The 25,801-nt window shown below is 37.1% G+C and overlaps 1 protein-coding gene across 1 annotated transcript in view; it reads right to left on the bottom strand.

Moving 5' to 3' along the window:
* cpne5b (copine Vb) overlaps positions 1–25,801 on the bottom strand; it is a 210,742-nt gene that overhangs the window by 22,544 nt on the left and 162,397 nt on the right. Inside the window, 6 exon segments of the mRNA XM_056468243.1 lie at positions 1,710–1,812; positions 6,325–6,452; positions 8,519–8,700; positions 9,337–9,383; positions 21,668–21,729; positions 23,710–23,763. Coding sequence (XP_056324218.1) covers positions 1,710–1,812; positions 6,325–6,452; positions 8,519–8,700; positions 9,337–9,383; positions 21,668–21,729; positions 23,710–23,763 — 576 coding nt within the window.

The following is a 25,801-nucleotide window of genomic DNA, read 5'->3' as shown; positions in this document are numbered from 1 at the left end:
GTAAGCGTCTTGCACCACACAGAGGTCTTCATATTTACCTTTTGCTTCCAGGTCTGAAAAGTCACGTCGAAATGTAAACGTTGTGAAAGAGTCTTCTTGACAGATGCAGGCCGTTGGGGAAAGAGCAGCAGGCAAGATCTTAAAAGGAAGGTGTGGCTGTTCTACAAATCTGACTAACAGTCGCAAATTCCCTTTAAATCCAGTCTGCTGGGAAATCGGGCCTGTTGATTGGCTAGGTGAATAACGAGCAGCAATGGAGACATGATTGACCTTTTAAGCGCAAATGATAACCCCAATACAAAGTGTCTGTTCTGTATGTGTAATGCAGATTTAAGAGATTTACTTAACAATATATCTGATTTAACAATATCATACCCATGTCAACCACGGGAGACACTTTAGTGCTCATGGGTCTTACACTGCAGAGTGTGCTGGGAATGAATACTGGGGTTTACATAATAATACTTTACAGTTTATGAAGCGTCTCTTAATATACTTCATTTTGGTCAAGCTTTAAAGGAAAAATTGCATGTGTTATATTAATGCTGTATTAATGTATTAATTGCACTTTGACTTGTTCAATTTAGTGGTTACAGAAGTTAAGCCTCCACATTGATATTCATTTTTAACAGTAACTTATAAACCAGTAAAGCCCGATCTGTTGTGAGCGCCAAGGTTAGTAAATGGTAGACAATTAATTTGCCGAAGGTATACATTTTTTTACATAATGGATTTATTAATTTTATTTAATTTAAATGAAAATTAATTAAAATAAAAATTAAATTAAATTTAAATTAATTTAAATTAACTTAAAACAAATACAATAAAAATAATATTAAATAAAATTTAATTAAATAGCCATAAACTGGCATTTTTAATTAATAGAGCTATATATTTTATATAAAATTATTTAATTTAATTTAAATGAAAATTAAATTAAACTAAAATAAAATAGCCATAAACTATAATGTTTTAATAATAGAATTATATATTTAAAAAATGTAATTTAATGTGAAGTAATTTCATTTAACTTAATTTAATTTAAATGAAAATGTAACTAAACTAAAATTTATTTAAATTAAATTAAAATTAAATACCCATAAACTAGCATTTTTTAAAAATAGAATTATAAATTGAAAAAATTTAATTTAATGTAATTTCATTTAATTTAACTTAATTTAATTTAAATGAAAAGTTAACTAAATTTAATGAAATAAAAAAAATCAAATAAATGTTTAATTTAATTTAAATCCATTTAAATGAACTTTAATTTAATGCAATTAAAATCAATTTAATTTATTGCGAATGCTTAAAAAATACTAGAAATTTATCAAAAGTAAACCTTAATAAGGTTTTAGATTTCTATCTTATGTATTATTTATTGATGATATCTTTTTATTGTTATCATTTTTTTTATAGAAAAGTGATATTTATAAAATGTTGTAAATTTGATCAGATTTTGCCATGAAATGCCAAAGAAGCTGACATGGCAATAAACTCTTTCTCTCTAAATTATATCAATACTTAAGTTACATATGTTTACTTGGAGTTTTCATCTGCACACATTCTCCCATCAAATAGGTTATTTGTTTTATAGATCAAAACTTTTGGATGGGAAGTGGGATACACACATTTCTGCCCCCTGTTTTGTACTTATCCCATGTTTATAAATGAGACCCCAGTTGTGGCATTTATGCTCATAAACTCACATTGACAATGGCCTCTTTGGTCTGCGACATATCTGAGATGACCCCGTCTGTGATGATGAGGAGAATGAAATACTGCGAGCCATCCTGCACAGCAGCTGCGTACCTTCAGAGAACAGAAAATAATAAGAAGAAATCACATCAACTCCCCACAGCCGAAACCAAGCCAGGCTCATTCTGAAATTGTACTACTATAAACATGTCTGGAGAGCACCAAATTCGTCCCAGGAGCTAGTTTTTTTTGCAGTTTTAGTTTTTCGTAAATCCACCAGAAGCCGCTGTGTACGCTTTTTCAGATCGCAAATTTCTCTCGCGAGTGGCATTCACGTCTGCTGTTCTCGCTTAAATCCACCAGAGGCCGCTGTCGACTGACAGCGTGTGTAAGGCTGGGGAAGGCTTAGCCTCCCTCTGGCCAGGGACCACAGAGATAGCAGCAAAGAAAAAAAACTGCACTAAAAACATTTAACGGGTGTAAGGTGAAATATGAATGTAATTTAATGTTGATGATTAATACAACACTTTAGTTATTGTAAGTTTGTGAATCAAATTTAAAGTCCCCCTCCGCACAAAAATGGAACTGTCCAACCCGCACTTTGCACTAATGAGCGCTGTTTATTACTGGAGTTTGCAGCAGCTTTGAAAATGAAACCAAAAGTGCTGGCCAGGAAACTATTCTGATTTGCTGGTCAAGGACATGAGTAATAAAACGACAAATGAGTATTACGAGAGGGGTATAATAATATATTATTCTGGTTTAACTTGTTTTCAGCATTAAATTAAATTGGTAGTTTCATTGTAACGTAGATTAGCCTATAGTAATCTTGTTTAGGCAATCGTTTGGAGTTTTACATTTCAAAGGTCAAATATTTATTGCTGAATTACAAGTTCAGTTTTCGATTGGCCTCGTGAAAAAGTGAATGATTCCGGATTAATGACACATTTATTTATTTATTTTTGCAGAAGGGTTGCGTAGTGAAAAATGTCTCTTGTTAAAGCAACTACTATATTATCAGAGATCATAATAAACTAGCTATTATACACTGTAAAACCCAGCAGTCAACTTTATCAAATGAAATGAGTGTAGTTAATTCAAAATTGACTAAAAGTTAATTCTACTCATTTGAAAGAGTTTTGAACTCTGTGTCGAAGTTAATGCGTTAATTACAGTAAATACCTCATTGCTTCAACTTAAATGGAGTAAGTTCACAGTACTCATATAGATTTATTTTTTTAACTGAAATGGTTTGTATAAAGGTTTTCCTCAAGCGGTTTGAGTTGCCTTAACTTACTGTGTTTTACAGTGCTCAACTGGTTTGAGTTCTCTTTATTTATTGTGTTTTTCTGTGCTCAAATTGCTTCATTTACTCAAATGGATTAAGTTCACAGTACTTATTAGGATTAGTTTCTGAACTTAAATGGTTTGATGCAATTGGTTTCCTCAAACGGTTTGAGTTACTTTAACTTTTTGGTTTTACAGTGTAGTTTAAGACTAGGCACTGAGGACCCTATTTAGGTCCACTCATTTAAAATTTCTGGCCTCGCCCCGGGCTGCATATCGAAAGGGACATAACCACAGGACTAAACAACAAAGACAGCATCAACGCTTATAATGCCAGCAGCCTGTTCCATAAACCAAGCTTAGAGAAAAAGCCGGGCTTATTTTGATTAGTCAGGTTTATTAATGGTTGATTCCGTTTCATGAATCAAATTTACGATAGGTCAAACTCAGTTACTCTGGGAAGCTAGCCTGGTCCGGCGCAGGTTAACTCTTAGGCTAAGTCTAATAATTGAATGTGCGTGTTGAGTATAATGGACGTTTGTTAATAGGGGGTGCTTTTGTTAAAACCTCTTCTTCGTCGGTTGCAAATCTTTGCATTAAAGGGCAGCGCATATATTAACCTTACCCTGGAGTTTGTTCACCCTCCGCCTATGTTATCCAGTATATGTTTTACATAGCAGATGCCCTTTTAGCTGCAACCCAGTACTGGGAAACATCCATACACACACAAATTCATACACTACGGCCAATTTAGTTCACCCAAATCCCCTATAGCGCATGTGTTTGGACTGTGGGGGAAACCGGAGCACCCGGAGGAAACCCATGCCAACACGGGGAGAACATGCAAACTCCACACAGAAATGTCTACTGTCCAAGCCGGGACTCGAATCAGCGACCTTCTTGCTGTGAGGCGACAGTGCTAACCACTGAGCCACCATGCTGCCATGTATAAATATTTGATTTTACATATTAAAAAAATAGACATTTATATCCTTCCGTGTCCTTAAGCTGGTTTTCTAACATTTCCAAGGCATGAACATAAGCCACGTTCTGCTTTGTTTTGCTGCTCTGATCCGCAGCCCGAGGAGGTGTGTATCATGCTTCAATTTCGAAAGCCTAATTCAAATCTGCGTTTTTAATTACCACAGTGGATGCAGTGTAATCAGATGGAAAATGATTTGGTTGTGTGACATGCGGGGAGGGGGTGGAGATGTCTTCAGACAATTACTCTGTCGTCTTTTTCTGGAAAACACACCCACTGTCCTTTCAAATGACGTCTCAAAACACAGCCGGCGTCAGGACTGAGTCAGTCTGTTATGACACCTATGCTGGGAGCTTTACAATGGCATATAACAAGCTTTACTACATGTCAGCAACTTACTTTTGTCAGTTATCGAGCGAACACAAGCAGTTTATGGGATCAAACCCAAGAGTTTGGCTTTTCTTCTTTGCTTTTTTTTTTTTAAATATAATAACTTTATTTTAAAGATTGTGTATGTAAAGGGGCTAATAATTTTGACCTTAAAATGGCTTTTAAAAAATTAAAAACTGATTTCATTCTAGCTGAAATAAAACAAATACATTCTGCATGGCAACAAAAACAAGCAGGATTGGAGTTTATTGAATCTGGGGTCGCCACAGCGGAATGAACCGCCAACTTATCCAGCATATGCTTTACGCAGCGGGTGCCCTTTTATCTCTGGGAAACACCCATATACTCTCATTCACACTCATACTCTACGGACAGCTCACCCAATTCACCAATGAAATGAGCTTGAAAACAGCCAAACCAAAGATCAATTTCAAAAAGAACATTTGCATTGTATTTCACTAAATCTGGGCGATCTATCATTTGTATGCAAAGTGCACACAGGCTGACATTCTGCATGGCAACAAAAACAAGCAGGATTGGAGTTTAATGAAGTAAACTGTGAAATGATGTAACAGCGGTCAAAGCCAAGGTTATCTAAAGAGGAGTGATAAACCACTCAAGATTATACGAGTATATGCAGTACTTGTGGGTGCTGAAAGAAACTGTCAAACTGTCATAACAAATAGTTACTTCATGTCTAATATATAGTGTTGTTACTGCATGACAACAAAAAAACTACATAACAAAAATGCTAAATTAATACAGCCATAAAAATACAAGTTTGGTAATTTTACACTTTTCATGTAGTGTGTGGTTTGTCATATACTGTATATATGTATATATACAGTATATATATTTACTATTACCCTAACCTGCCTAGTTAACCTATATATAACAAAATATTATATGTTATTTAACAGTAAATATATATATATATATATATATATATATATATATATATATATATATATATATATATATATGTATTTATATAGTATATAACATTTACATATATTTACATGCACACTTGACTTCGAGTTGATCATTATATGAAAGGCAAAGGCCTCTAGATTACGCTTATTTTACAAAAATAAAATATGATCATGCCTTGATTTTTAATGATTTAATTAGGACAGTAAGGTCTGACTTTGCCTAGACAAAAGTCTTGTCACTTAACAGAAATAATGTCCAGTATAGAATATAAAGTCATGGTGCAGTGGAAACAGAATGAATATTGTGTCTGACTCCCGGAATGGCAAAGAAAGCTTTCTTGCAGGACTCCCAGAGTTCATCAAGATTCTTTGGATTCATCTTCAATGCCTCCTCCTTCATCTTACCCCAGACATGCTCAATAATGTTCATGTCTGGGGACTGGGCTGGCCAATCCGGGAGCACCTTGACCTTCTTTGCTTTCAAGATCTTTGATAAAGTATGAGAAGGAGCGCTATCCTGCTGAAGAATTTGCCCTCTCCTGTGGTTTGTAATGTAATGGCAAGCACAAATGTCTTGATACCTCAGGCTGTTGATGTTGCCATCCACTCTGCAGATCTCTCGCATGCCCCCATACTGATTGTAACCCTAAACCATGACTTTTCCTTCACCAAACTTAACTTGTGTCAGGTAGTATATATATGTTTATACATGTATACACGTATTTATGTGTATACATGTTTTATGTATATATATATATATACACACACATATATATACATACACAGTACTTATAATATAGAAACAGTTATTGAAATGCAATTTTACATTCAAGGTTTTAAAATTAATAGATAGGTAAATAAATATAGGAGCTGGTTAAAACTGCTCATTTGAAATAAATAAATGCAGTGACTTGAGCATTTTATTATGTTTTTATCACTGATTATCATTAATCTGACATCAAACCATAACCTCTTATTTTAAGCTCAACTAAACAGTATGTGTTGACTTTAAAACAAACTTTTAGAAGAACGTACCTGGCCACGTGATTTACAACAGGGGCAAAGTTAGTCGGGCCGTATAGCTGAACGGTTTTCAGACTCTGATGATACGCCTCGAGTATCCCCTCGATACCATTACAGTAGGGATTCTCAATATTTCCATTCTGAAAGACAGAAATCAATGGCTCATATTTGCATCTTCCTTTAAACCAACAGAAAAACATGGATTATGTCAATCAATATGACAAGCACACGTTGCCAATTATAGACGTCTCCCATACAGTGGGATCGAACCACTTCCAGATCTTCAACAGAATCTCACGCTCAAGTTTACAACTGAGAAAGTGAAACTGAAGGACACTGAGACACTCGCATCAGCAAACTCTTTCAGGGTGCTTTCACAACTGTAGATGGATTGATTTGTTCCGAAACCGGGATTAAAATTGTTATAAGGTTGCTTTTTGTTCTTGGTGCGGTTTGCTTTCACACGGTAAAGTTTCTGAAGGGACCAAAATAGTTAAAACAAGTCACATGCAAATAAACTCTCCTCACATTGGTCGGAGTTTATTTTCCCGGGATTCTGCTGTCACATGATGTTGTTTTAATTTATGACGTGCACTTTCATTTTGAATGGTGACACCCACAGACATTGTCACCCAATATAAATCAGAGGTAAGGATTTATTTCAAATGTCATAGGTTTTAAAATACACACTCCTTGACAAGTCTTGTCGTTGATTTCAGTTGTGAGAGCAACAAATAATAAGTTGACTTCTTGTTGATCATTTGGAAATATGGCAGATGGTCAATTTTTCAGATGAATCATCTGTTGAGCTGCATCCCAATCATCACAAATACTGCAGAAGACCTACTGGAACCCACACGGACCCAAGATTCTCACAGAAATCAGTCAAGTTTGGTAAAGGAAAAATTATGGTTTGGGGTCACATTCAGTATGGGGGCGTGCGAGAGATCTGCAGAGTGGATGGCAACATCAACAGCCTGAGGTATCAAGACATTTGTGCTGCCCATTACATTACAAACCACAGGAGAGGGCAAATTCTTCAGCAGGATAGCGCTCCTTCTCATATTTCAGCCTCCACATCAAAGTTTCTGAAAGCAAAGATGGTCAAGGTGTTTCAGGATTGGCCAGCCCAGTCCCCAGACATGAACATTATTGAGCATGTCTGGTGTAAGATGGAGGAGGAGGCTTTGAAGATGAATCTCTTGATGAAGACTCTTGATGAACTGCAGGAACGTTTTCTTTGCCATTCCAGATGACTTTATGGTCACACTTTATTCTGTTTGTTGAATTAAATTACATTGCATCTACATGCCAACTTATTCCCATTAGATTATAAGTAGACTGTTAGGTTGGGATTAGTGTTGTGGTTAGGGTTAGTGTAAGTTGACATACTGTATACTTGCCAAGTTTTTTATAGTCAGTTAAATGTCTGTTGAAGGAGCATATCAACAGATATTAAGCAGACAGTCTACTACTCAAATGGACCATCAAAATAAAGTGTTACCGACTTATTTACTTAAGTCACACTTACCGAGTTATTTGAGTCATTGGAGAGATGTATGGATGCAGTCATTGCCTTTCATAGAAGCCACTTCTGATACCAAATGATCAACTAGAAGTCAGGTTCTTATTGGTTGTTCCTAAAACTTGGACATGCGACAAGACTTGCAGGTAGTGTATATCAATTCTATTTCAGAAGTCGAGTTAACCAAAACGTTAATGACATTAAATATTTTTTTAATAGTTCAGTTAGACAGCATATATCATGTCATTAAGTTTTTGGTACTTCTGAGTTGATATATATATTTTACAAGCCTTGACAATTGAAATGAGACTCTGTATGAGAAATTCTTACCTAACTTTGCAATGTGAAAGTGAACTGCTCCAAAAACAAAAAGCAACATTGTAACAATTTTAATCCCAGTTTTGGAACAAAACAATCGGTCTATATATGTGAACGCACCCTTAGACCAGTGTTTCCCAACCCTGTTCCTGAAGGCACGCCATGTTTTGGATGTCTCCTTTATGATCCATTCATTTCAGGTGTTGGAGTCTCTTCTAATGTTCTGATGAGCTGATCGAGAAGTGTTTGACTAGGGAGTGGTTGAAAATGTGTACTGTTGCTGTGCCTTCAGGAACAGCTTGGGAAACACTGCCTTAGACTAATCTCGGGCATTTTCGGGAAGTTGAACATCGGCTCACTCACTAGGGGAAACTCGTGAGACACTCGTCCATCGGGGGGCAGCTTGGCACCGAAACCCAGCGCAGGGAACATCTTGTCACTGTCGTAGTCCTGGATGATTTCCCCCACCGCCTTCAGCGCCAGGGCGTACGCGTTCATTTGGTAGGGGTTCATGTAATGGAGAGACGTGGACTGGGATGGGTTGCCTACAAATTAAATGGCAAAAAAAGTTCTGTGAAATAAAAGAAGGCTAACATGGGAGTATTGTGTGTGCTAGTCATGTTGAAGTGGAAGGACACTTCAGAATAACAAACAGCTGTTGTCAGGCTATTTATGTTGTTTGGAGCTTGAAACCTTCGAGATACAAACAGTTGTTGAGCGATGGCTGCATTGTTGCTAAACTAACTTGGCAATTCAGCTCTGTTGCGCCGCAGGCAGCCACCTTCAGTAAAGCTCTCAGAAGCAAAAGCCCATGATTCCGTCTATTTCCATCACCTCACCACACTGCTCTGAACAAGTCTCGTTAATTTGCTGAATAATTCAGAGATGTTTGGAAGCGGTTACTTGTGAAAGAACAGTAATTATTTGAACACTTCTTACAAGTGCGGCGTTGAAAACGACAGGGAGTCACATTCACCGCAGGCTGGACGTTTTAGACAGTTTTATATAAACGGTTCACCTCTCAGCATGACCTGAACCCTTACAGTTCTTGAATCAGCCAGGGGGCCGCACACTGATGGCTAATAGCAGTGTATTGAGCAATACTAGTAGGCTAACGATTGGGTCTGGATTCCCCAACCTTTCAAGAAGTCACACGCCATTCTCTACACTTAATTACTTACCGTTAGATGCGGTGAAATCAATAGCCACAGTGAAATTGATCTGGGTCCTGGGAAAAAGAGGCAAAACGAGAAAACATACGTGTAAATGCTATCTGGTAGCCTCGGGTACATACAGCAAGTAAAATAAGCACTGAATGCGTTAAGATTTTTCCTGGTAAATATATTTCCAAGGAAACAGTTGAGATGATATTGACCCAGATTTTGGTAAAAACCCAAATAATTCAACCATGTAAATAAAATAAAACAAAAAAATCTGAAACATAACAATGGAATTGGAGAAAGTACTAAACTACTGAAATGTACGTAATAATTTGTGTGTGTATATATATATATATATATATATATATATATATATATATATATATATATATATATATATATATATGTATATATATATATATATATATATATATATATATATATATATATATATATATATATATATATATATATATATATTATACCATTTTTTTTTGTAGTGACAGCTTCAAGATGGCCTGTATGGAGAATGGAGCCACATACATTGCTCTGGTGTGATTGATTGATTGATTGATTGATTGATTGATTGATTGATTTATTTTCCCCAAACTTCAACAGAGTCTAAATTTTCATAGTTCATTGTGTCTTATGTTCTACTAGGTTAAGGTCTGGTGATTGGCTGGGCCATTTTAGCAGCTTTATTTTCTTTTCTGAATCCATTCAAGAGTTTCTTCGGCTGAGTTTTGGGTCATTGTCTTGTTGAAATGTTCCACCCTGGTGGTACTGAAGCAGGTAATATTAATTTACACTCACTCAGCTACTGTCTGGGGTTTCCATGTCTTTTTACACCTTCCTTTCTTCATGTGTTCAATACATTTCATTACACATAACTTAATTTCTAAACTAATTCTATTTGTTTTCTTCACATGTATGGGTTATTTTGGGTGTTACTGCCATCTGGTGAAAATTTCAAGTCAACAGCACCGTCAGAAATATGTTTTCTGAGGACAAAATGAGATGAGTTTATAGTAAAAATTCTATATTATAAAAAAAATATTTATTTATGAAAAATTTGTGATGTGTTAAATACATTTCTGCCTGCTGTATGTTGGTGTGAGGGAACGAACAAACACAAAGACACAAACATGGCTAAAATATTGGCTGATGTGTGTGTAGTCAACCCCAGCTGCACGGTCTAATTGGGATAAACAGGAAGAGTCATTAGTAGGAACCCACATTACCAGATTTACCGTGCTCAAACAGCAGGGTAACGAGGGTCCATCTGTATCCCTGTCTTTAGTGCATCTCTTCACACAGTGATTCCTTCTGTGCTGGCTTCCCACCGGCCACAAAACCACTACATGCCTCATGTTAGTCATGCCAGCTAAATGAGTCTCACAGGCACCTTAAAGGAAGTCATGCTTCCTTCCAGAAGATGAGATGAATGGAAAGAGTTTAACTGAGCGGCGCTAATTAGTCGAGGCTAATGCGTTATACTTTAAATGTCCATCATTTAATAAATACATCTTCAATTGACCAGACATAAGCTGTTATTGTCAAATATGTGTGATTAAAAATCCCCTACTGCAAATTAACAATCTGCAACATTAGCATAAAACACACACAGACTTGTTCCTATATCCCGATGGGGACTCTAATAGACGTAATTATGTTTCTACAACACAAAGCGTTTATTCTAACCCCCTACCCCTAAACCCAACCCTCACAGAAAACAATCCTTTTCTAAATATTTCATTCTGTGTGATTTATAAGCATGTTTTACCCATGGAGACCTCAATTTTTGTCCCCACGGTGACACAAGTCCCCATTAGTCTGTTTGCATTGCAGTTTAAGTCCCCACTGGGATACAAAAACAAGTAGACACACAGCTAGAGAGACAGACAGACACACAAAGACACACAGAAAGTTGTACATCTATCTTTAAGGGGACATCCTATTGATTTTTGTAATGATTTTTATACTGTACAGATGGTGTATTTCATCCCTCTACACCAACCCTACCCCTAAACCCAACCCTCACAAGAAACAATCGCATATTTACATTTTCAAAATACTTCATTCTGTATGATTTATGAGACGTGTTCCTCATGGAGACCAAAAAAGGTCAGAATTTACTGTTATTGGTATACTTGCGGGGACATTTAGTAGGGGACATTTTGGAGCACAAGGTAAATACTCGCACACACACAGACACGCACACACATGGCCAATTCATTAAAATAGCAGGGCACTTAAAAAGGAAATAATAATAATCTAATTGTCAAAATGACACAAATGCGTGCTGCCGACAGCAATATATCAGACATTATTTAGTCTCACTACCCAATAAGTCATTAGGGATTCAGTGAGTGGGAAAAAAGAATCAAAAATAAATGAATAAAAGCATTATGAAAAGCAGAGAAAATGACATTAACCTTCAGAATCCCAGGCTAAAACATGACTCATGCCTCTATGCAGCCGGAAAGTAATTATCCTCTTTATTAATTCATTAAAAGCCATTTACTTGGATGCCCCGGTGTATGCATCTACTGTAAAAACAATTCCCCCATATTGGGAAAATAAAAATTATCTTTATCTAATTTGTGAAATAAGCCTATATATAGGCTATATATATATATGTATGCATAAAAATAAATGCTTATATATTAGATTATAATTGCTTATATATATTATAATTATTAATATTTCCTAAAATTTGCCCCTCTGGGATTTCTGTCACCCTTTGGTTGACAAAAACCAGGCCTGTTTCCAATATGCATTTTATTTAACCCAGACTGGTTATTGATATGTACCCCTGTTTACATTTCTGGAGAGCGCGAAATACGTCCCAGGAGGTACGTTTTTTGCAGTTTTTGTTTTCTCGAATCCACCAGAGGCCGCTGTGAATGCTTTTTCAGATCTCAAATTTCATAAAAAAGCACAACTTGACTCTTCCACTCCCTTCCCGAAATCTAACTGGTGTTTTCAAAAGCACCAATTGACCCACCCACCCGGTTCCCTAAACCCAACCAATAGTGTTTTCAAAAGCACTGACTAACCCGCCCACCCCCTTCACTAAATCCAACTGACGGTGTTTTCAAAGGCCCCAAATAACCTGCCCACACCATCACTAAAACCAGCCAATAGTGTTTTCAAAAGCACAAATTGACCTGCCCACCCCCCTTCCCCAAACCCAACCAACTGTATTTTTAAAAGCACTGATTGACTCACCCACCCCATTCCCTAAACCCAACCAATAGTGTTTTCAAAAGCACCGATTGACCCGCCCACTACCTTCCCTAAACAAACTGATAATGTTTTCAAAAACACTTATTGACCAGCACTCACCCCCTTCCCCAAACCCAACCGACAGTGTTTTCAAAAGCACTTATTGACCCGCCCATACCCTTCTCTAAACCCAACCAATAGTGTTTTCAAAAGCACTGATTGACTCGCCCACTACCTTCCCTAAACCCAACCGACAGTGTTTTCAAAAGCACAGATTAACCCCCCCCCCTCTCTAAACCCAACCGATAGTGTTTTCAAAAGCACCGATTGACCCACCCACTACCTTCCCTAAACAAACCGTTTTCAAAAACACTTATTGACCAGCACTCACCCCCTTCCCCAAACCCAACCGACAGTTTTCAAAAGCACAGATTGACCCGCCCACTACCTTCCCTAAACCCAACCGACAATGTTAATAAAAGCGCAGATTAACCCCCCACCCCCTTCTCTAAACCCAACTGATAGTGTTTTCAAAAGCACAGATTAACCCCCCACCCCCTTCTCTAAACCCAACCGATAGTGTTTTCAAAAGTACAGATTACCCCCCCCACCCCCTTCCGTAAACCCAACCAACAGTGTTGTCAAAAGCCCCAATTGACCCCCCCACCCCCTTCCCTAAACCCAACTGATAGTGTTTTCAAAAGCCTCAACAGACCCACTCACCACCTTCCCTAAACCCAACCGACGGTGTTATCAAAAGCAACCCAGGAAAAGAAAAGCCCTCACGGCTGCCTGATTTTCAGATTTTACCACATTCTCACCCTGTTATTTACTTGTTTATTTTATTTGTTGGCTTTTCTTTTTGTTTTACCTGCTTTCTGGAACTGTTCTTCGCCTGACTCAAACACTGTCACCGCGTTCATCTCCTCTCTGCATCTCAAGTCCACTGACATACATGGCGTTCGTTTTAAAGATGAAATGGAGCCATGCGAAGCTCTAGCTACATAATTTGCTCTCTCCAGAAATGTATACGGGGGTACATTGTCACAATGCACTATAAAATGCACATAAAAATAGGTGCACGGAACCATAGCTGGTGAAATGTGAGCGTGAGCTGAGGAGGCGAGTTGAACGGAAATCTTGAGACTGATGTAAAGTGACATGTAGGTGAATCCCTGTCAGTTTCCACTGACTGCCCCGGCCTGGGCTACCCTGATAGGGTTAGAGGGTTTACTGCCGCTGGGTTGTGTAAACATCGGGAGAGCGCCCGCAGATTCGTGCTCACACAGAGACAGCACAATGAAATCCGCACAAAACAACAGCATGCGTGGGTGTGTTTCTGTGTGTGTGTGTCTGTGTGTGCGCATGTGTATTCATGGAGCTGCAGCCTTGTGTTTCGCAGCATGCGGGGTTGTTCAGTGGTCTGACGGAGCATAAATTGATTAAGCCCTCACCTAAATGAAAACAGGAAATTGCCACTTAGAAGAAGCACCCTCTGCATTATTGACAAATATTACTCCCTAAGTGACTGAGGATGGGAGCCGCAATAGAGACGATGGCTGGAAGACGGAGAGAATTGGAGCGCATCAGAGCCGAGCTGGTATTAGATCAGCCATGAAGAGAGCCAATCAAATCCAAGAGCTCGCCAAAAGCTTGATGAAAAGACCATACAGCACTGTGTCTACTGAGAGAAATCAATTCTACCCCACGTAACACGTTCTGCACATTGCACAAAATAAATACTTCCAGGGTGCTTATGTCAAATGATGACGTCATGTGCATATTATGTGCTCAGTATGTAAGAAGGAGTACCAAAACAGATCCATGTTTATATGTAGAGATCATTTTATAAATATATATATATATATAAATAGGCGACACGATGGTGCAGTAGGTAGTGCTGTCGCGTCATAGCAAGAAGGTTGCTGGTATGAGCCTCAGCTGGGTCAGTAGGCATTTCTGTGTGGAGTTTGCATGTTCTCTTTGTGTTCACGTGGGGTTACCCCACAAGTTCAAGGACATGCGGTACAGGTGAACTGGGTAAGCTAAAATTGTCCATAGTGTATGTGTGTGAATGAGTGTGTATGGATGTTTCCCAGTGATGGGTTGTGGCTGGAAGGGCATCCGCTGCGTAAAACATATGCTGGATTAGTTGGCGGTTCATTCCTCTGTGGCGACCCCGGATTAATAAAGGGACTAAGCTGAAAAGAAAATGAATGAATGAACTTTTCCAGCATATGTTTTCCAGCAGCAATCCAATACTGGGAAACACCCATACACTCTCACATTCAGCCAATTTAGTTTATTCAACTCCCCTACAGCGCATGTGTTGGACTGTGGGGGAAACCGGAGCACCCGGAGGAAACCAATGCCAACACGGGGAGAACATGCAAACTCCACACAGAAATGCCAACTGACCCAGTCGGGACTCGAACCAGTGACCATCTTGCTGTGAAATGACAGTGCTAACCACTAAGCCATCGTGTCACCCGATATATATGTATATCAAATGTATTTAAAGAAAAAAAAGAGTATATATTCCTATTTACATGTACAGTATATATACTTTATTCCTGCGATTCAAAGCTGAATTTCTAGAGTCATTAGTCTAGTCTTTAGTGTCACTCAAGACACATTTCACAGTACTGTCAATGCTTAAATGATTATGGAGGTGTAATTTTAGACATTAATTTTCAATGCATTATTTATGAGTATCACACATGGAAAAAACTGTACGTTAAAAGTAAGCTACTGTAAATGGACGGAGCATTTTAATGAAATAATCCTTAAAACTTTCCATTTCTTGTGATTACGCTGAAAGATTGATGTTTTTAGTGTAATTTAACAATTTGTCCATTTTCTCACAGTTTAAAAATCAGGTTATCAACAGTAATTTACTTAAAGTAATTAAAAGAAAAAACAATCCTGTTGTAAAGTGATCTGATTCACCAATGTTATGCAAAATTTTAGATTTTTTTTACTGGAAAACCAGATAAAGTAAAGTTTAATGTATGTATGTATTTACAGTTCACTACCTGACAAAAGTCATGTCGTGAATCTCAGTTGTAAGAGCAACAAATAATAAGTTGACTTCTAGTTAATCATTTGGAAAAGTGGCAGAAGGTCGATTTTTCAGATGAATCATCTGTTGAACTGCATCTGGAACCCTCATGGAGCCAAGATTCTCACAGAAATCAGTCAATTTTGGTGAAGGAAAAATCATGGTTTGGGGTTATATTCAGTATGGGGGCGTGCGAGAGATCTGCAGAGTGGATGATCAACATCAACAGCATACATATGTTGGGTTATATTTGGTCCTATAAATGTGATTCAAAAAAATGGGTTGAAAATAACCCAGCATTGAGGTATCAAGACATTTGTGCTGCCCATTACATTACAAACCACAGGAGAGGGCAAATTCTTCAGCAGGATAGCGCTCCTTCTCATATTTCAGCCTCCACATCAAAGATCCTGAAAGCAAAAAGGATCAAGGTGCTCCAGGATTGGCCAGCCCAGTCCCCAGACATGAACATTATTGAGCATGTCTGGGGTAAGATGAAGGCGGAGGCTTTGAAGATGAATCCAAAGAGTCTTGATGAACTCTGGGAGTCCTGCAAGAAGGCTTTCTTTGCCGTTCCAGATGACTTTATTAATCAGTGATTTGAGTCATTGCAGAGATGTATGGATGCAGTCCTCCAAGCTCATGATGGAGTCAGACACAATATTCATTCTGTTTCCACTGCAGCATCACTTTATATTCTATACTGGACATTATTTCTGTTAAGTGACATGACTTTTGTCTGAGCAAAGTCAGACCTTACTGTCCTAATGAAATAATTAATAATCAAGGCATGATCATATTTTATTCTGGTAAAATAAGTGTAATCTAGAGGCCTTTGCCTTTCATATAAGCCACTTCTGATACCAAATGATCAACTAGAAGTCAAGTTATTATTGGTTGTTCCTAAAACTTAGATAGGCGACAAGACTTTTGTCAGGTAGTGAATGACTGTATGTATGTATTCACTTATTTATTTATTTGAACAGCAGAAGAGCATTAAAAGATTAAAAAACATATTTAAATAGCGGTAACCTATTAATAACTGGACCATTGCTGATCTTTTGGCCTTTGCTAATGAAGAGTGTATGCGCTGCGCTGATCTCCGCTGCTGTGAGTGTGTGTGTGTACTGATTAAGCGCTGACCTTTACCTGCATGAAGTGCTCATGGCTGAGTGTCAGATAACCTGCTATAATGTGCTCCGAGTCTCCGGCGAGCCTGTGCATCCCACGCTGGACCACTTCTGACATTTCTATTAAGGCAGATGAGATGGTGCTCCCCAGGGCCAGAGTCTATTGTGTCTCTGAATTGATTCATTGAAAGTGTGGTCAGCATGTCATATTGTGGCACATATTTGACCGAAGGTGCAGGTATTTTAATGTTATTTCAAAATTTGAGTATATATTTTGAAATATCTATACATTTTGATGCATTATATTGCACCTTTTACACCGTTTCATAGATGTACCTGTACGTCAATCATTTGAATCAGAGTCTACAGAAAACAAGCCACTGCTTCAGTGATTATGATCTGAGCTAGTCTTCAGTTAGCGATTCACTGATTCAGTGATCATGATTTGAGTGAGTCTCCAGTTAATGATTCACTGCTTCAAGTTATCCGATCAGAGGGAGAGACCAGTTAAAGATTCACTGCTTCAGGTGATTCGATCAGAGTGAGTCACCAGATAATGATTCACTGCTTCAAGTGATCTGATCAGAGTAAGTCTCTGGTTAGTGATTCACTGCTTCAAGGGATTCGATCAGTGGTCAAAGTAAGTCTCTGGTTAACGATACACTGCTTCAAATGATCCGGTTAGACTGAGTCTTTGGTTAATGATTCACTTTTTCTAATGATTCAGTCAGAATGAGTCTCCAGTTAATGATTAAATTATCCAATCAAAGTTAGTCTTCAGTTAACGATTCACTGCTTCAAGTGATCTGCTCAGAATGACCCTTCTGTTAACGGTTCACTGCTTCAAATGATCCAGTGAGAATCAGTCTTCAGTTAATGATTCACTGCTTCAAATGATCAGATCAGAGTGAGTCTCCAGTTATTGATTCACTGCTTTAAGTGAACCAATCAGAGTGAGTTCTCTGGAAATTATTCACTGCTTCAAGTGATCCGGTCAGAGTGAGTTGGCAGTAACAATTCACTTATACAATCTTTTTAATCTAAATGAGTTTCTAGCTAAAGATTCACTGCTTCAAGTGATCTGATCAGAATGAGTCTTCTGTTAATGATTCAGTCAGGGCAAGTCTTCAGTTAATGATTCACTGCCTGTCAACACGGTTCCCATGATTTTTTCACTCCGAAGTGCCATTTGGAGGGTGATATATCCCATTTGGAATGCACCGTTAGTGTCCAGGTAATGATTCACTGCTTCAAGTGATCCGATCAGAGTGAGTCTTCAGTTAATGATTCACTGCTTCAAGTGATCCGATCAGAGTGGGTCTTCAGTTAATGATTCACTGCTTCAAGTGATCCGATCAGAGTGAGTCTTCAGTTAATGATTCACTGCTTCAAGTGATCCGATCAGAGTGAGTCTTCAGTTAATGATTCACTGCTTCAAGTAATGCGATCAGAGTGGGTCTTCAGTTAATGATTCACTGCTTCAAGTGATTCGATCAGAGTAGGTCTTCAGTTAATGATTCACTGCTTTAAGTGATTCGATCAGAGTGGGTCTTCGGTTAATGATTCACTGCCTCAAGTGATCCGATCAGAGTGGGTCTTCAGTTAATGATTCACTGCTTCAAGTGATCCAATTAGAGTGAGTCTTCAGTTAATGATTCACTGCTTCAAGTGATCCGATCAGAGTGAGTCTTCAGTTAATGATTCAATGCTTCAAGTGAACCGATCAGAGTGAGTCTTCAGTTAATGATTCACTGCTTCAAGTGATCCGATCAGAGTGAGTCTTCAGTTAATGATTTACTGCTTCAAGTGATCTGATCAGAGTGAGTCTTCAGTTAATGATTCACTGCTTCAAGTGATCCAATCACAGTGAGTCTTCAGTTAATGATTCACTGCTTCAAGTGATCCAATCAGAGTGAGTCTTCAGTTAATGATTCACTGCCTCAAGTGATCCAATCAGAGTGAGTCTCCAGTTAATGATTCACTGCTCCAAGTGAACCGATCAGAGTGAGTCTCCAGTTAATGATTCACTGCTCCAAGTGAACCGATCAGAGTGAGTCTCCAGTTAATGATTCACTGTCTGTCTCAAATGATCAGATCAAAGTGTGTCTTCATTTAACAATTCACTGATACATATAACTAGGCAGATATTGTGTAGTTTGAACCTGACTTCAAGGTATTCCCGTCTGTATTTAAATGCAGTTTAAACGACAGCGTGTACACCTTCCCAAGACAGCATTCTCTCTGCCATTGCATTAGATGCAGGTGGGTTTCTGTCACTATGCAGGGCTTTCCTGCCTCTCTCAGCACTGCACAGAGCAATGCACCTGACAAATGAGAGGGAGACACATAGTGACATGCGAAGATCGATTCCTCTTGTCCTTCTGTTTACCTCGTCCCAGGAGACACCGCGGTACTGCACTCCACTAACCCCTAATACAGGGGATCCTTTTACAGCCTATTAAGTTTCTGGGCTGTGGAAATGCCCTAGTGCCACAGGCTCAAGCGGCTCGCAGAAACAGAACAGCACTGCTGACAAAGTAGCTCTGGATTTGCTCTCATTTTTAATGGAGCATTGATGAAAAGAAGAGGAAATATAAAAGCACATTTCTTAGTTCTCAGATTAATTCTCAGAATTAATTTTATTCAAGTCAGAATTATTACCCTCCTGAATTATTAGCCTCCCTATATATTATTTCCCTAATTTCTGTTTAACAAAAAGATTTTCAACACATTTCTGAACATATTAGTTTTAATAAATAACTTTTTTTTTATCTTTGCCATGATAGTACATAATATTTTACTAGATATTTTGCGAGATATTACTATTCAGCTTGAAAGGCACTTTGAATGCTTAAAGGTGCAGTAGGTGTTTGTCTTCATGTAAGGATGGCTATATCTCTCCATAATATTAACCCCTGAAAACTGTTATGGAACTCCACACGAGACAAGACTGCGAGAATGGTCAAGCACTAAAACAATAACTTTCTAATCTGAGAAGAAGATCAGCTAGAAATCCAGTTGTTCGGGTTGTCTCGATCATGCATCCTGAACCCCCCTCTTTGCCCTGGACTTTACCTTCTCCACCAGAGCAGCTCACTCACATTCCACACAGACTGTTTAAGTTTTTAATATGGTGTATCTTGTGGCTTTATATTCATGTTTGGTGTCATTTTAAATGTCTCTGTGTGATTGGTAAAGTGGTCCTAATTTCACTGTAATATTTTACAATCTCTCTTATATCAGTTAATTTGGGTTTTGACTTTGATAAGATCTTTGCCAGATGCTCCACTCCAGGGAAAATGGTCTTTACATCAACTCATGACCAGGCAAGAAACTAAAAAATGTTCGTATTTTTATATTCTGAAAAATGATGCTATCATGTCAATATGGAGCAAAATCTCTGAGGAATATTTCCAGTACCTTGTTGAATCTACGCCATGAAGGATTAAGGCAGTTCTGAAGGCAAAAGTGGGTCCAAACCAGTAAGGTGTACCTAATAAAATGACCGGTGAGTGTATATTGCTTAAGGGAGCTAAGAATACTGACCTCACAGTGGTTTTCAAAAAATGAAAAGCTGCTTTTATTCTAGCCAAAATAAAACAAGATTTTCTCCAGAAGAAAAAATACTATAGTAAATACTGTGAAAAACCCCTTGCTCTGTTTTGCTTTTATTTAAAAAATAAAAAATAAAAAAAGAACTATAATTTTGACTTCAACTGTATGTGGCAGAATCGAAGCTGTATGCTGACATTGGTCTATTGCCGAAAGATTTTCTTCAAGGATATAAGAGCTGTGAACATCTCTGGCTTTGTAGAACAATGCTATTCCTACAAATAAAAAATGCTTCAAACTCAAATATTTCAAGCACAGCGGTCTTTAAGGTCGAGAGGCATATTTCAGATATAAATCTGATTTTGATGGATGGTGTGAGGATCAATCAAACAACCTTGGAGAGCTTCGAGCTGACCGACGCAAACAGATGAGCCTGTCCGTTAGTAGAATGGCAGCAAGTTTAAGAGAAGAGCCTGTCACTGCATACCCCGGTATAGTGCTCACAGATCATTAAGCCCAACAAAAAATTTTTTGTCCTTTGGCTTAGTCCCTGATTTAACAGGGGTCGCCACAGTGGAATGAACTGCCAACTATTCCAGTATATGTTTTACGCAGCGGATGCCCTTCCAGCGGCAACCCAGTACTGGGAAACACCCATACACTCTCTCATTCACACTACGGCCAATTTAGTTTATCCAGTTTATCCAAACTCCTCACAGAAATGCCAATTGATCCAGCCAGCACTCGAACCAGTGGCCTTCTTGCTGTGAGGCAACAGTGCTAACCACTGAGCCACAGATTTTCAAAGAGTTCTCTCAGGCAAATATTGACCTATCCTAACAAAAATAAATAAACAAATAAAAAAGGTTTTTTAAAATAATAAACCCTTTTGTAGAGTATGAACAATACACACTGGCCACTGTAACAGCAATATATCTGTGTATGTACAGTATAATTGGAAATACAGAAGTCATGTGACCCACTCTGTGATTATCAGAGCATCATTTCACACTTTCTTACTTAAAGAGTCTAGTTTCTAGTCCAATTTAAAACAAATTCTTAACTCAACAAGCATAGTCTAGACAAGTAACAACAAATAGTCTTGTTTTCAGAAATATTATATCAGAATTAGGTGAGTTTTCACTTAAGAAAAGCAAAATAATCTTATTTCAAAGTGAAAACTCAGTTAATTTGGACTTACTATTTTTGAAAAAAGGACAATATTTTTTGCTTATCAAGAAAATGCTTCTTAATTTAAGAATTTATGAATGAATAGTTTGTACTATAAACAACAACAACAAAAAAAGAAATTTAATAAAAGAAATTCTGTGTAATACTTTATGATTGATTTCATGTGCAAAAACATTAATCTCTCACTTACCCTCCTTTGATATAATCAAGGAAAGTCGACTCTGACTCCACTGAGAACGACAGCAGCGTCACCTGCATTTAAAAAACAGATCAAGATTCACCACTGAATCTACAGTAAAGACAGAGAGATGAAGATCAATGGAGCCAGATCAGTCTCAAAAATAATCCAGTTACAAAACAAAATTCATACACAATTCACATTTATAAATCTGAATTAGCAAATTCAAAACACAATATTTATGAATTGTGTTTTAAATGTATGAACTGGATTTGCATTTTAATGAATTGTTTTATGAATTGATGAATTGGATTTTCATACTTATGAATTGTGTTTTGAATTTATGAATTGGATTTGCATATTAATGAATTGTGTTATCAATTTATGAATTGTATTTGCATATTAATGAATTGTGTTATGAATTTATGGATTGTATTTGCATATTAATGAATTTTGTTATGAATTATGAATTGGATTTGCATATAAATGAATTGTGTTTTGAATTTATGAATTGGATTTGCATATTAATGAGTTGTGTTATGAATTTATGAATTGAACTTGCATATTAATAAACTGTGTTTTGAATTTACGAATTGGATTTGCATATTAATGTATTGTGTTATGAATTTATGAATTGGATTTTCATACTTATGAATTGTGTTTTGAATTTATGAATTGGATTTGCATACTAATGAACTGTTTTGAATTTACGAATTGAATTTGCATATTAATGAATTGTGTTTTGAATTTACGAATCCTGTTTGGCGTACTTATGAATTGTTTTAATTTATTAATTGGATTTGCATATAAATGAATTGTGTATTGAATTTACGAATAGGATTTGCATATTAATTAATTGTGTTTTGAATTTATTAATTGGATTTTCATATTTATAAAATTTGTTTTGAATTTACAAATTGGATTTGCATATTTATGAATTGTGTTTGGAATTGATGAACTGAATTTGCATATTTATGAATTGTGTTTGGAATTGATGAACTGAATTTGCATATTTATGAATTGTGTTTGGAATTGATGAACTGAATTAGCAAATTTATGAATTGTGTTATGAATTGATGAACTGAATTTGCATATTTATAAATTGTGTTTGGAATTGATGAACTGAATTTGCATATTTATGAATTGTGTTATGAATTGATGAACTGAATTTGCATATTTATGAATTGTGTTATGAATTGATGAACTGAATTTGCATATTTATGAATTGTGTTATGAATTGATGAACTGAATTTGCATATTTATGAATTGTGTTTTGAATTGAAGAACCAAATTTGCATATTTATGAATTGTGTTATGAATTGAAGAACTGAATTTGCATATTTATGAATTGTGTCATGAATTGATGAACTGAATTTGCATATTTATGAATTGTGTTTTGAATTTACGAATTGGATTTTGCAAATGTGAAATATGCTGTGCATGTGTAAGTTTTATTTTTGCAAATGTATTATTTTTGAGACTCATCTGCCTCCATATAATACACCTTGTTTTATGATCGAGGCACTGAATGATGCATCAGACCCTCAGGGAGGAGGTGATGTTCCCGTAATATGCAGCAATAAGGCGACACTGGCACGGCCATCAATCAAGGCCTGATGCTCATATCACATTATCTGTGCTGTGTTACAAATTCCTGCTTTCATATTCACTTGCATGATCTCCATCCACCCACTCACGCATTTAAACTCACAATGGCGTGACATTTGGTTTAATGTGTGCGTCTTGACTGCGCTCTTTATACGTCAGCACCTACTATTTGTTGATTACAATGAGGCACAAAGGCGAGTGCTTAAACAGCATGTTTTATAAGAAGCAGTCAAAGAAAAACAAGCACAGATCTCTCTTGTTTTAATTAGCATGCAAGTAAAAGGATACTCGCTAATGTGGGAAGACATTTGAAAGCTACTCTCTTCACTTCTTCTGTCACGTAATTGAACAGCGCTGTAATTAAAGGCTCTACACATGTGTGTAAGAAACGTGCTCGCGTCTGTGAAACTTGTTTAGCAAGCTAATCTGACAAAGCCACCACTCACCGTGCCTGAATTTACATATTTCTTCTTCTTCATCTTCTTCTTGGGATTCACCACCTAAAAAGCCATTAGAGGAGAAATCAGGAATCAAAATAAGCTCAGACAGATGAGATTGGGGCGGAAGTGAGATTTCGATTCATTTAATGGATAAAAGCAGTCTTTCCTCTCGCAGGAAGGTGTCGGGGAAAAACAAATCAATTATATTTCCTCAGAAAAATGCCACCACCTGAGGAAGATGAGGGAAAAGCTGGAAATGAAAGTCTTGCTCTGCGTTAAATGTGATTTCACATCGAATTCTACAGGCGTCAGGCCTAAAATGTATCATGGTTATAAAAGGAAGGGATTTTTTTTAGGAAAACATCAGTGGTGTTTGTCCAAACAAAGCTACTGCTGGTTATCAAGGAGGTTGAAGGTTGTTTTGATTTTCTTTCTACTATGAAGTCTTGATCGATTTCAAGAAAAAATGTACATGGTTTGACTAGTTTTGGTAGAAATGCTTGATAAAAGTAATAGTACAGGAATATATTCGTTTTTTGTAGCAACATAAAAATATTTCATTATGTTATACTTGTACCATGTCTGAAAGTGCACAGTTTTTAGTAAGCTTGTTAGCTAAATCTATGTCAGCAACGCAGCTAACATTACACTGAACATTGATTTGATCAAAAAGTCATGATGTGTTTAATTACTTTACGTTTTCTTAAGTTAATCAGGTTTCAATTAATCATTTTAAGCTTAATATTTTAAGCCAGTTAAAAGAGAAACACTCTTTTCCTCTCCCCATGCACCAGACACCTCCTAATAGGCACTCCATGCTTGATGGAAAAGATTGTGCAAGTGTCCGAGTGTGCTTCACATTGGTGAGTGGGCTTGACAAACCACCTGTAATAAACACTCTGTCTTCTCTCCGTATGCACCACTTTCTTTTCAACGCTCTACATTTCTGGAAAAACATCGTGCAATTCTGAGTGTGCCTCACACAGGTGAGTGGGCTTGACAAACCACCTGTAAGAAACACACTCTCTTCTCTCCGTATGCACCAGATACTTTCTTATCAGCGCTCTACATTTCTGGGAAAACATCGTGCAATTCTGAGTGTGCCTCACACAGGTGAGTGGGCTTGACAAACCACCTGTAAGAAACACACTCTCCTCTCCGTATGCACCAGATACTTTCTTATCAACACTCTATATTTCTGGAAAAACATTGTGCAATTTGTAACATGCATCACACAGGTGAGTGGGCTTGACAAACCACCTGTTGAAGACACTCTCTCCTCTCTGTATGCTTGCAGTGGAGTGGTTTTGAAGCTTAGACATTAGCTTTTTAACATTAGCATTTATATTGCTGCTCTCTGATGATTTGGGATGTATCTTTTATCCTCACTTGTAAGCCACTTTGGATACACGTGTCAGCTTAATGCATAAATAGAAAAGTGGATATGTTTATTCAAGTTTATGAGCTGAAACGACTTTTAAACTTAAAAATTGAATGCATCCACTATTTTTTGTATGGTTTAAAAACAATAAATATTACTAACTAATTAATATTACTATCTATTAATATTACTATTCTAAATACAGTGTGTTTCTTACAAAAAGCAATATTTAACAATATAGCATCAATGAATTTATTAGGATATTAATAATTTAGCCCATTGAATATGCAAAGATTGTCCACAGCAAAAACATTCATTGCAAGATGATGCAACACAGATTTGCATGACCCAAACAACCATCAGTAGAAAGATTTAGGGCTCCAGCATTGATATTTGAGAACTGTTTATGATAGAACTCTGAAGTATCTCTATAGGAACAAATGGTACAACCAATTAAGAACATTAGGAGTAATGAAAGTCTCTTTGCCGTTTTCCTGTTTTCAATAAAACCAAACCAGAAATAGACAGTGTGTGACAACATTAACACGAACACACAACACACCCTCTACTTTACAAATTAAAATGGCTTATTTCTCTAAATTTAAGTGGTTTATTTTTATGGAATAAAATCACTGTCATAAATATTTCGTGCATGAATAAAATTCACGCATCTGTAATTATAAAAACGTAAAGGAAAACGTAACGTACTCGTAATTT

The sequence above is a fragment of the Danio aesculapii genome, chromosome 11, assembly GCF_903798145.1.
Source record: "Danio aesculapii chromosome 11, fDanAes4.1, whole genome shotgun sequence".
NCBI classification, from domain to species: domain Eukaryota; kingdom Metazoa; phylum Chordata; class Actinopteri; order Cypriniformes; family Danionidae; genus Danio; species Danio aesculapii.
Note: the sequence above shows the minus strand (reverse complement) of the source record. Positions and strands in the feature narration are given on the sequence as shown.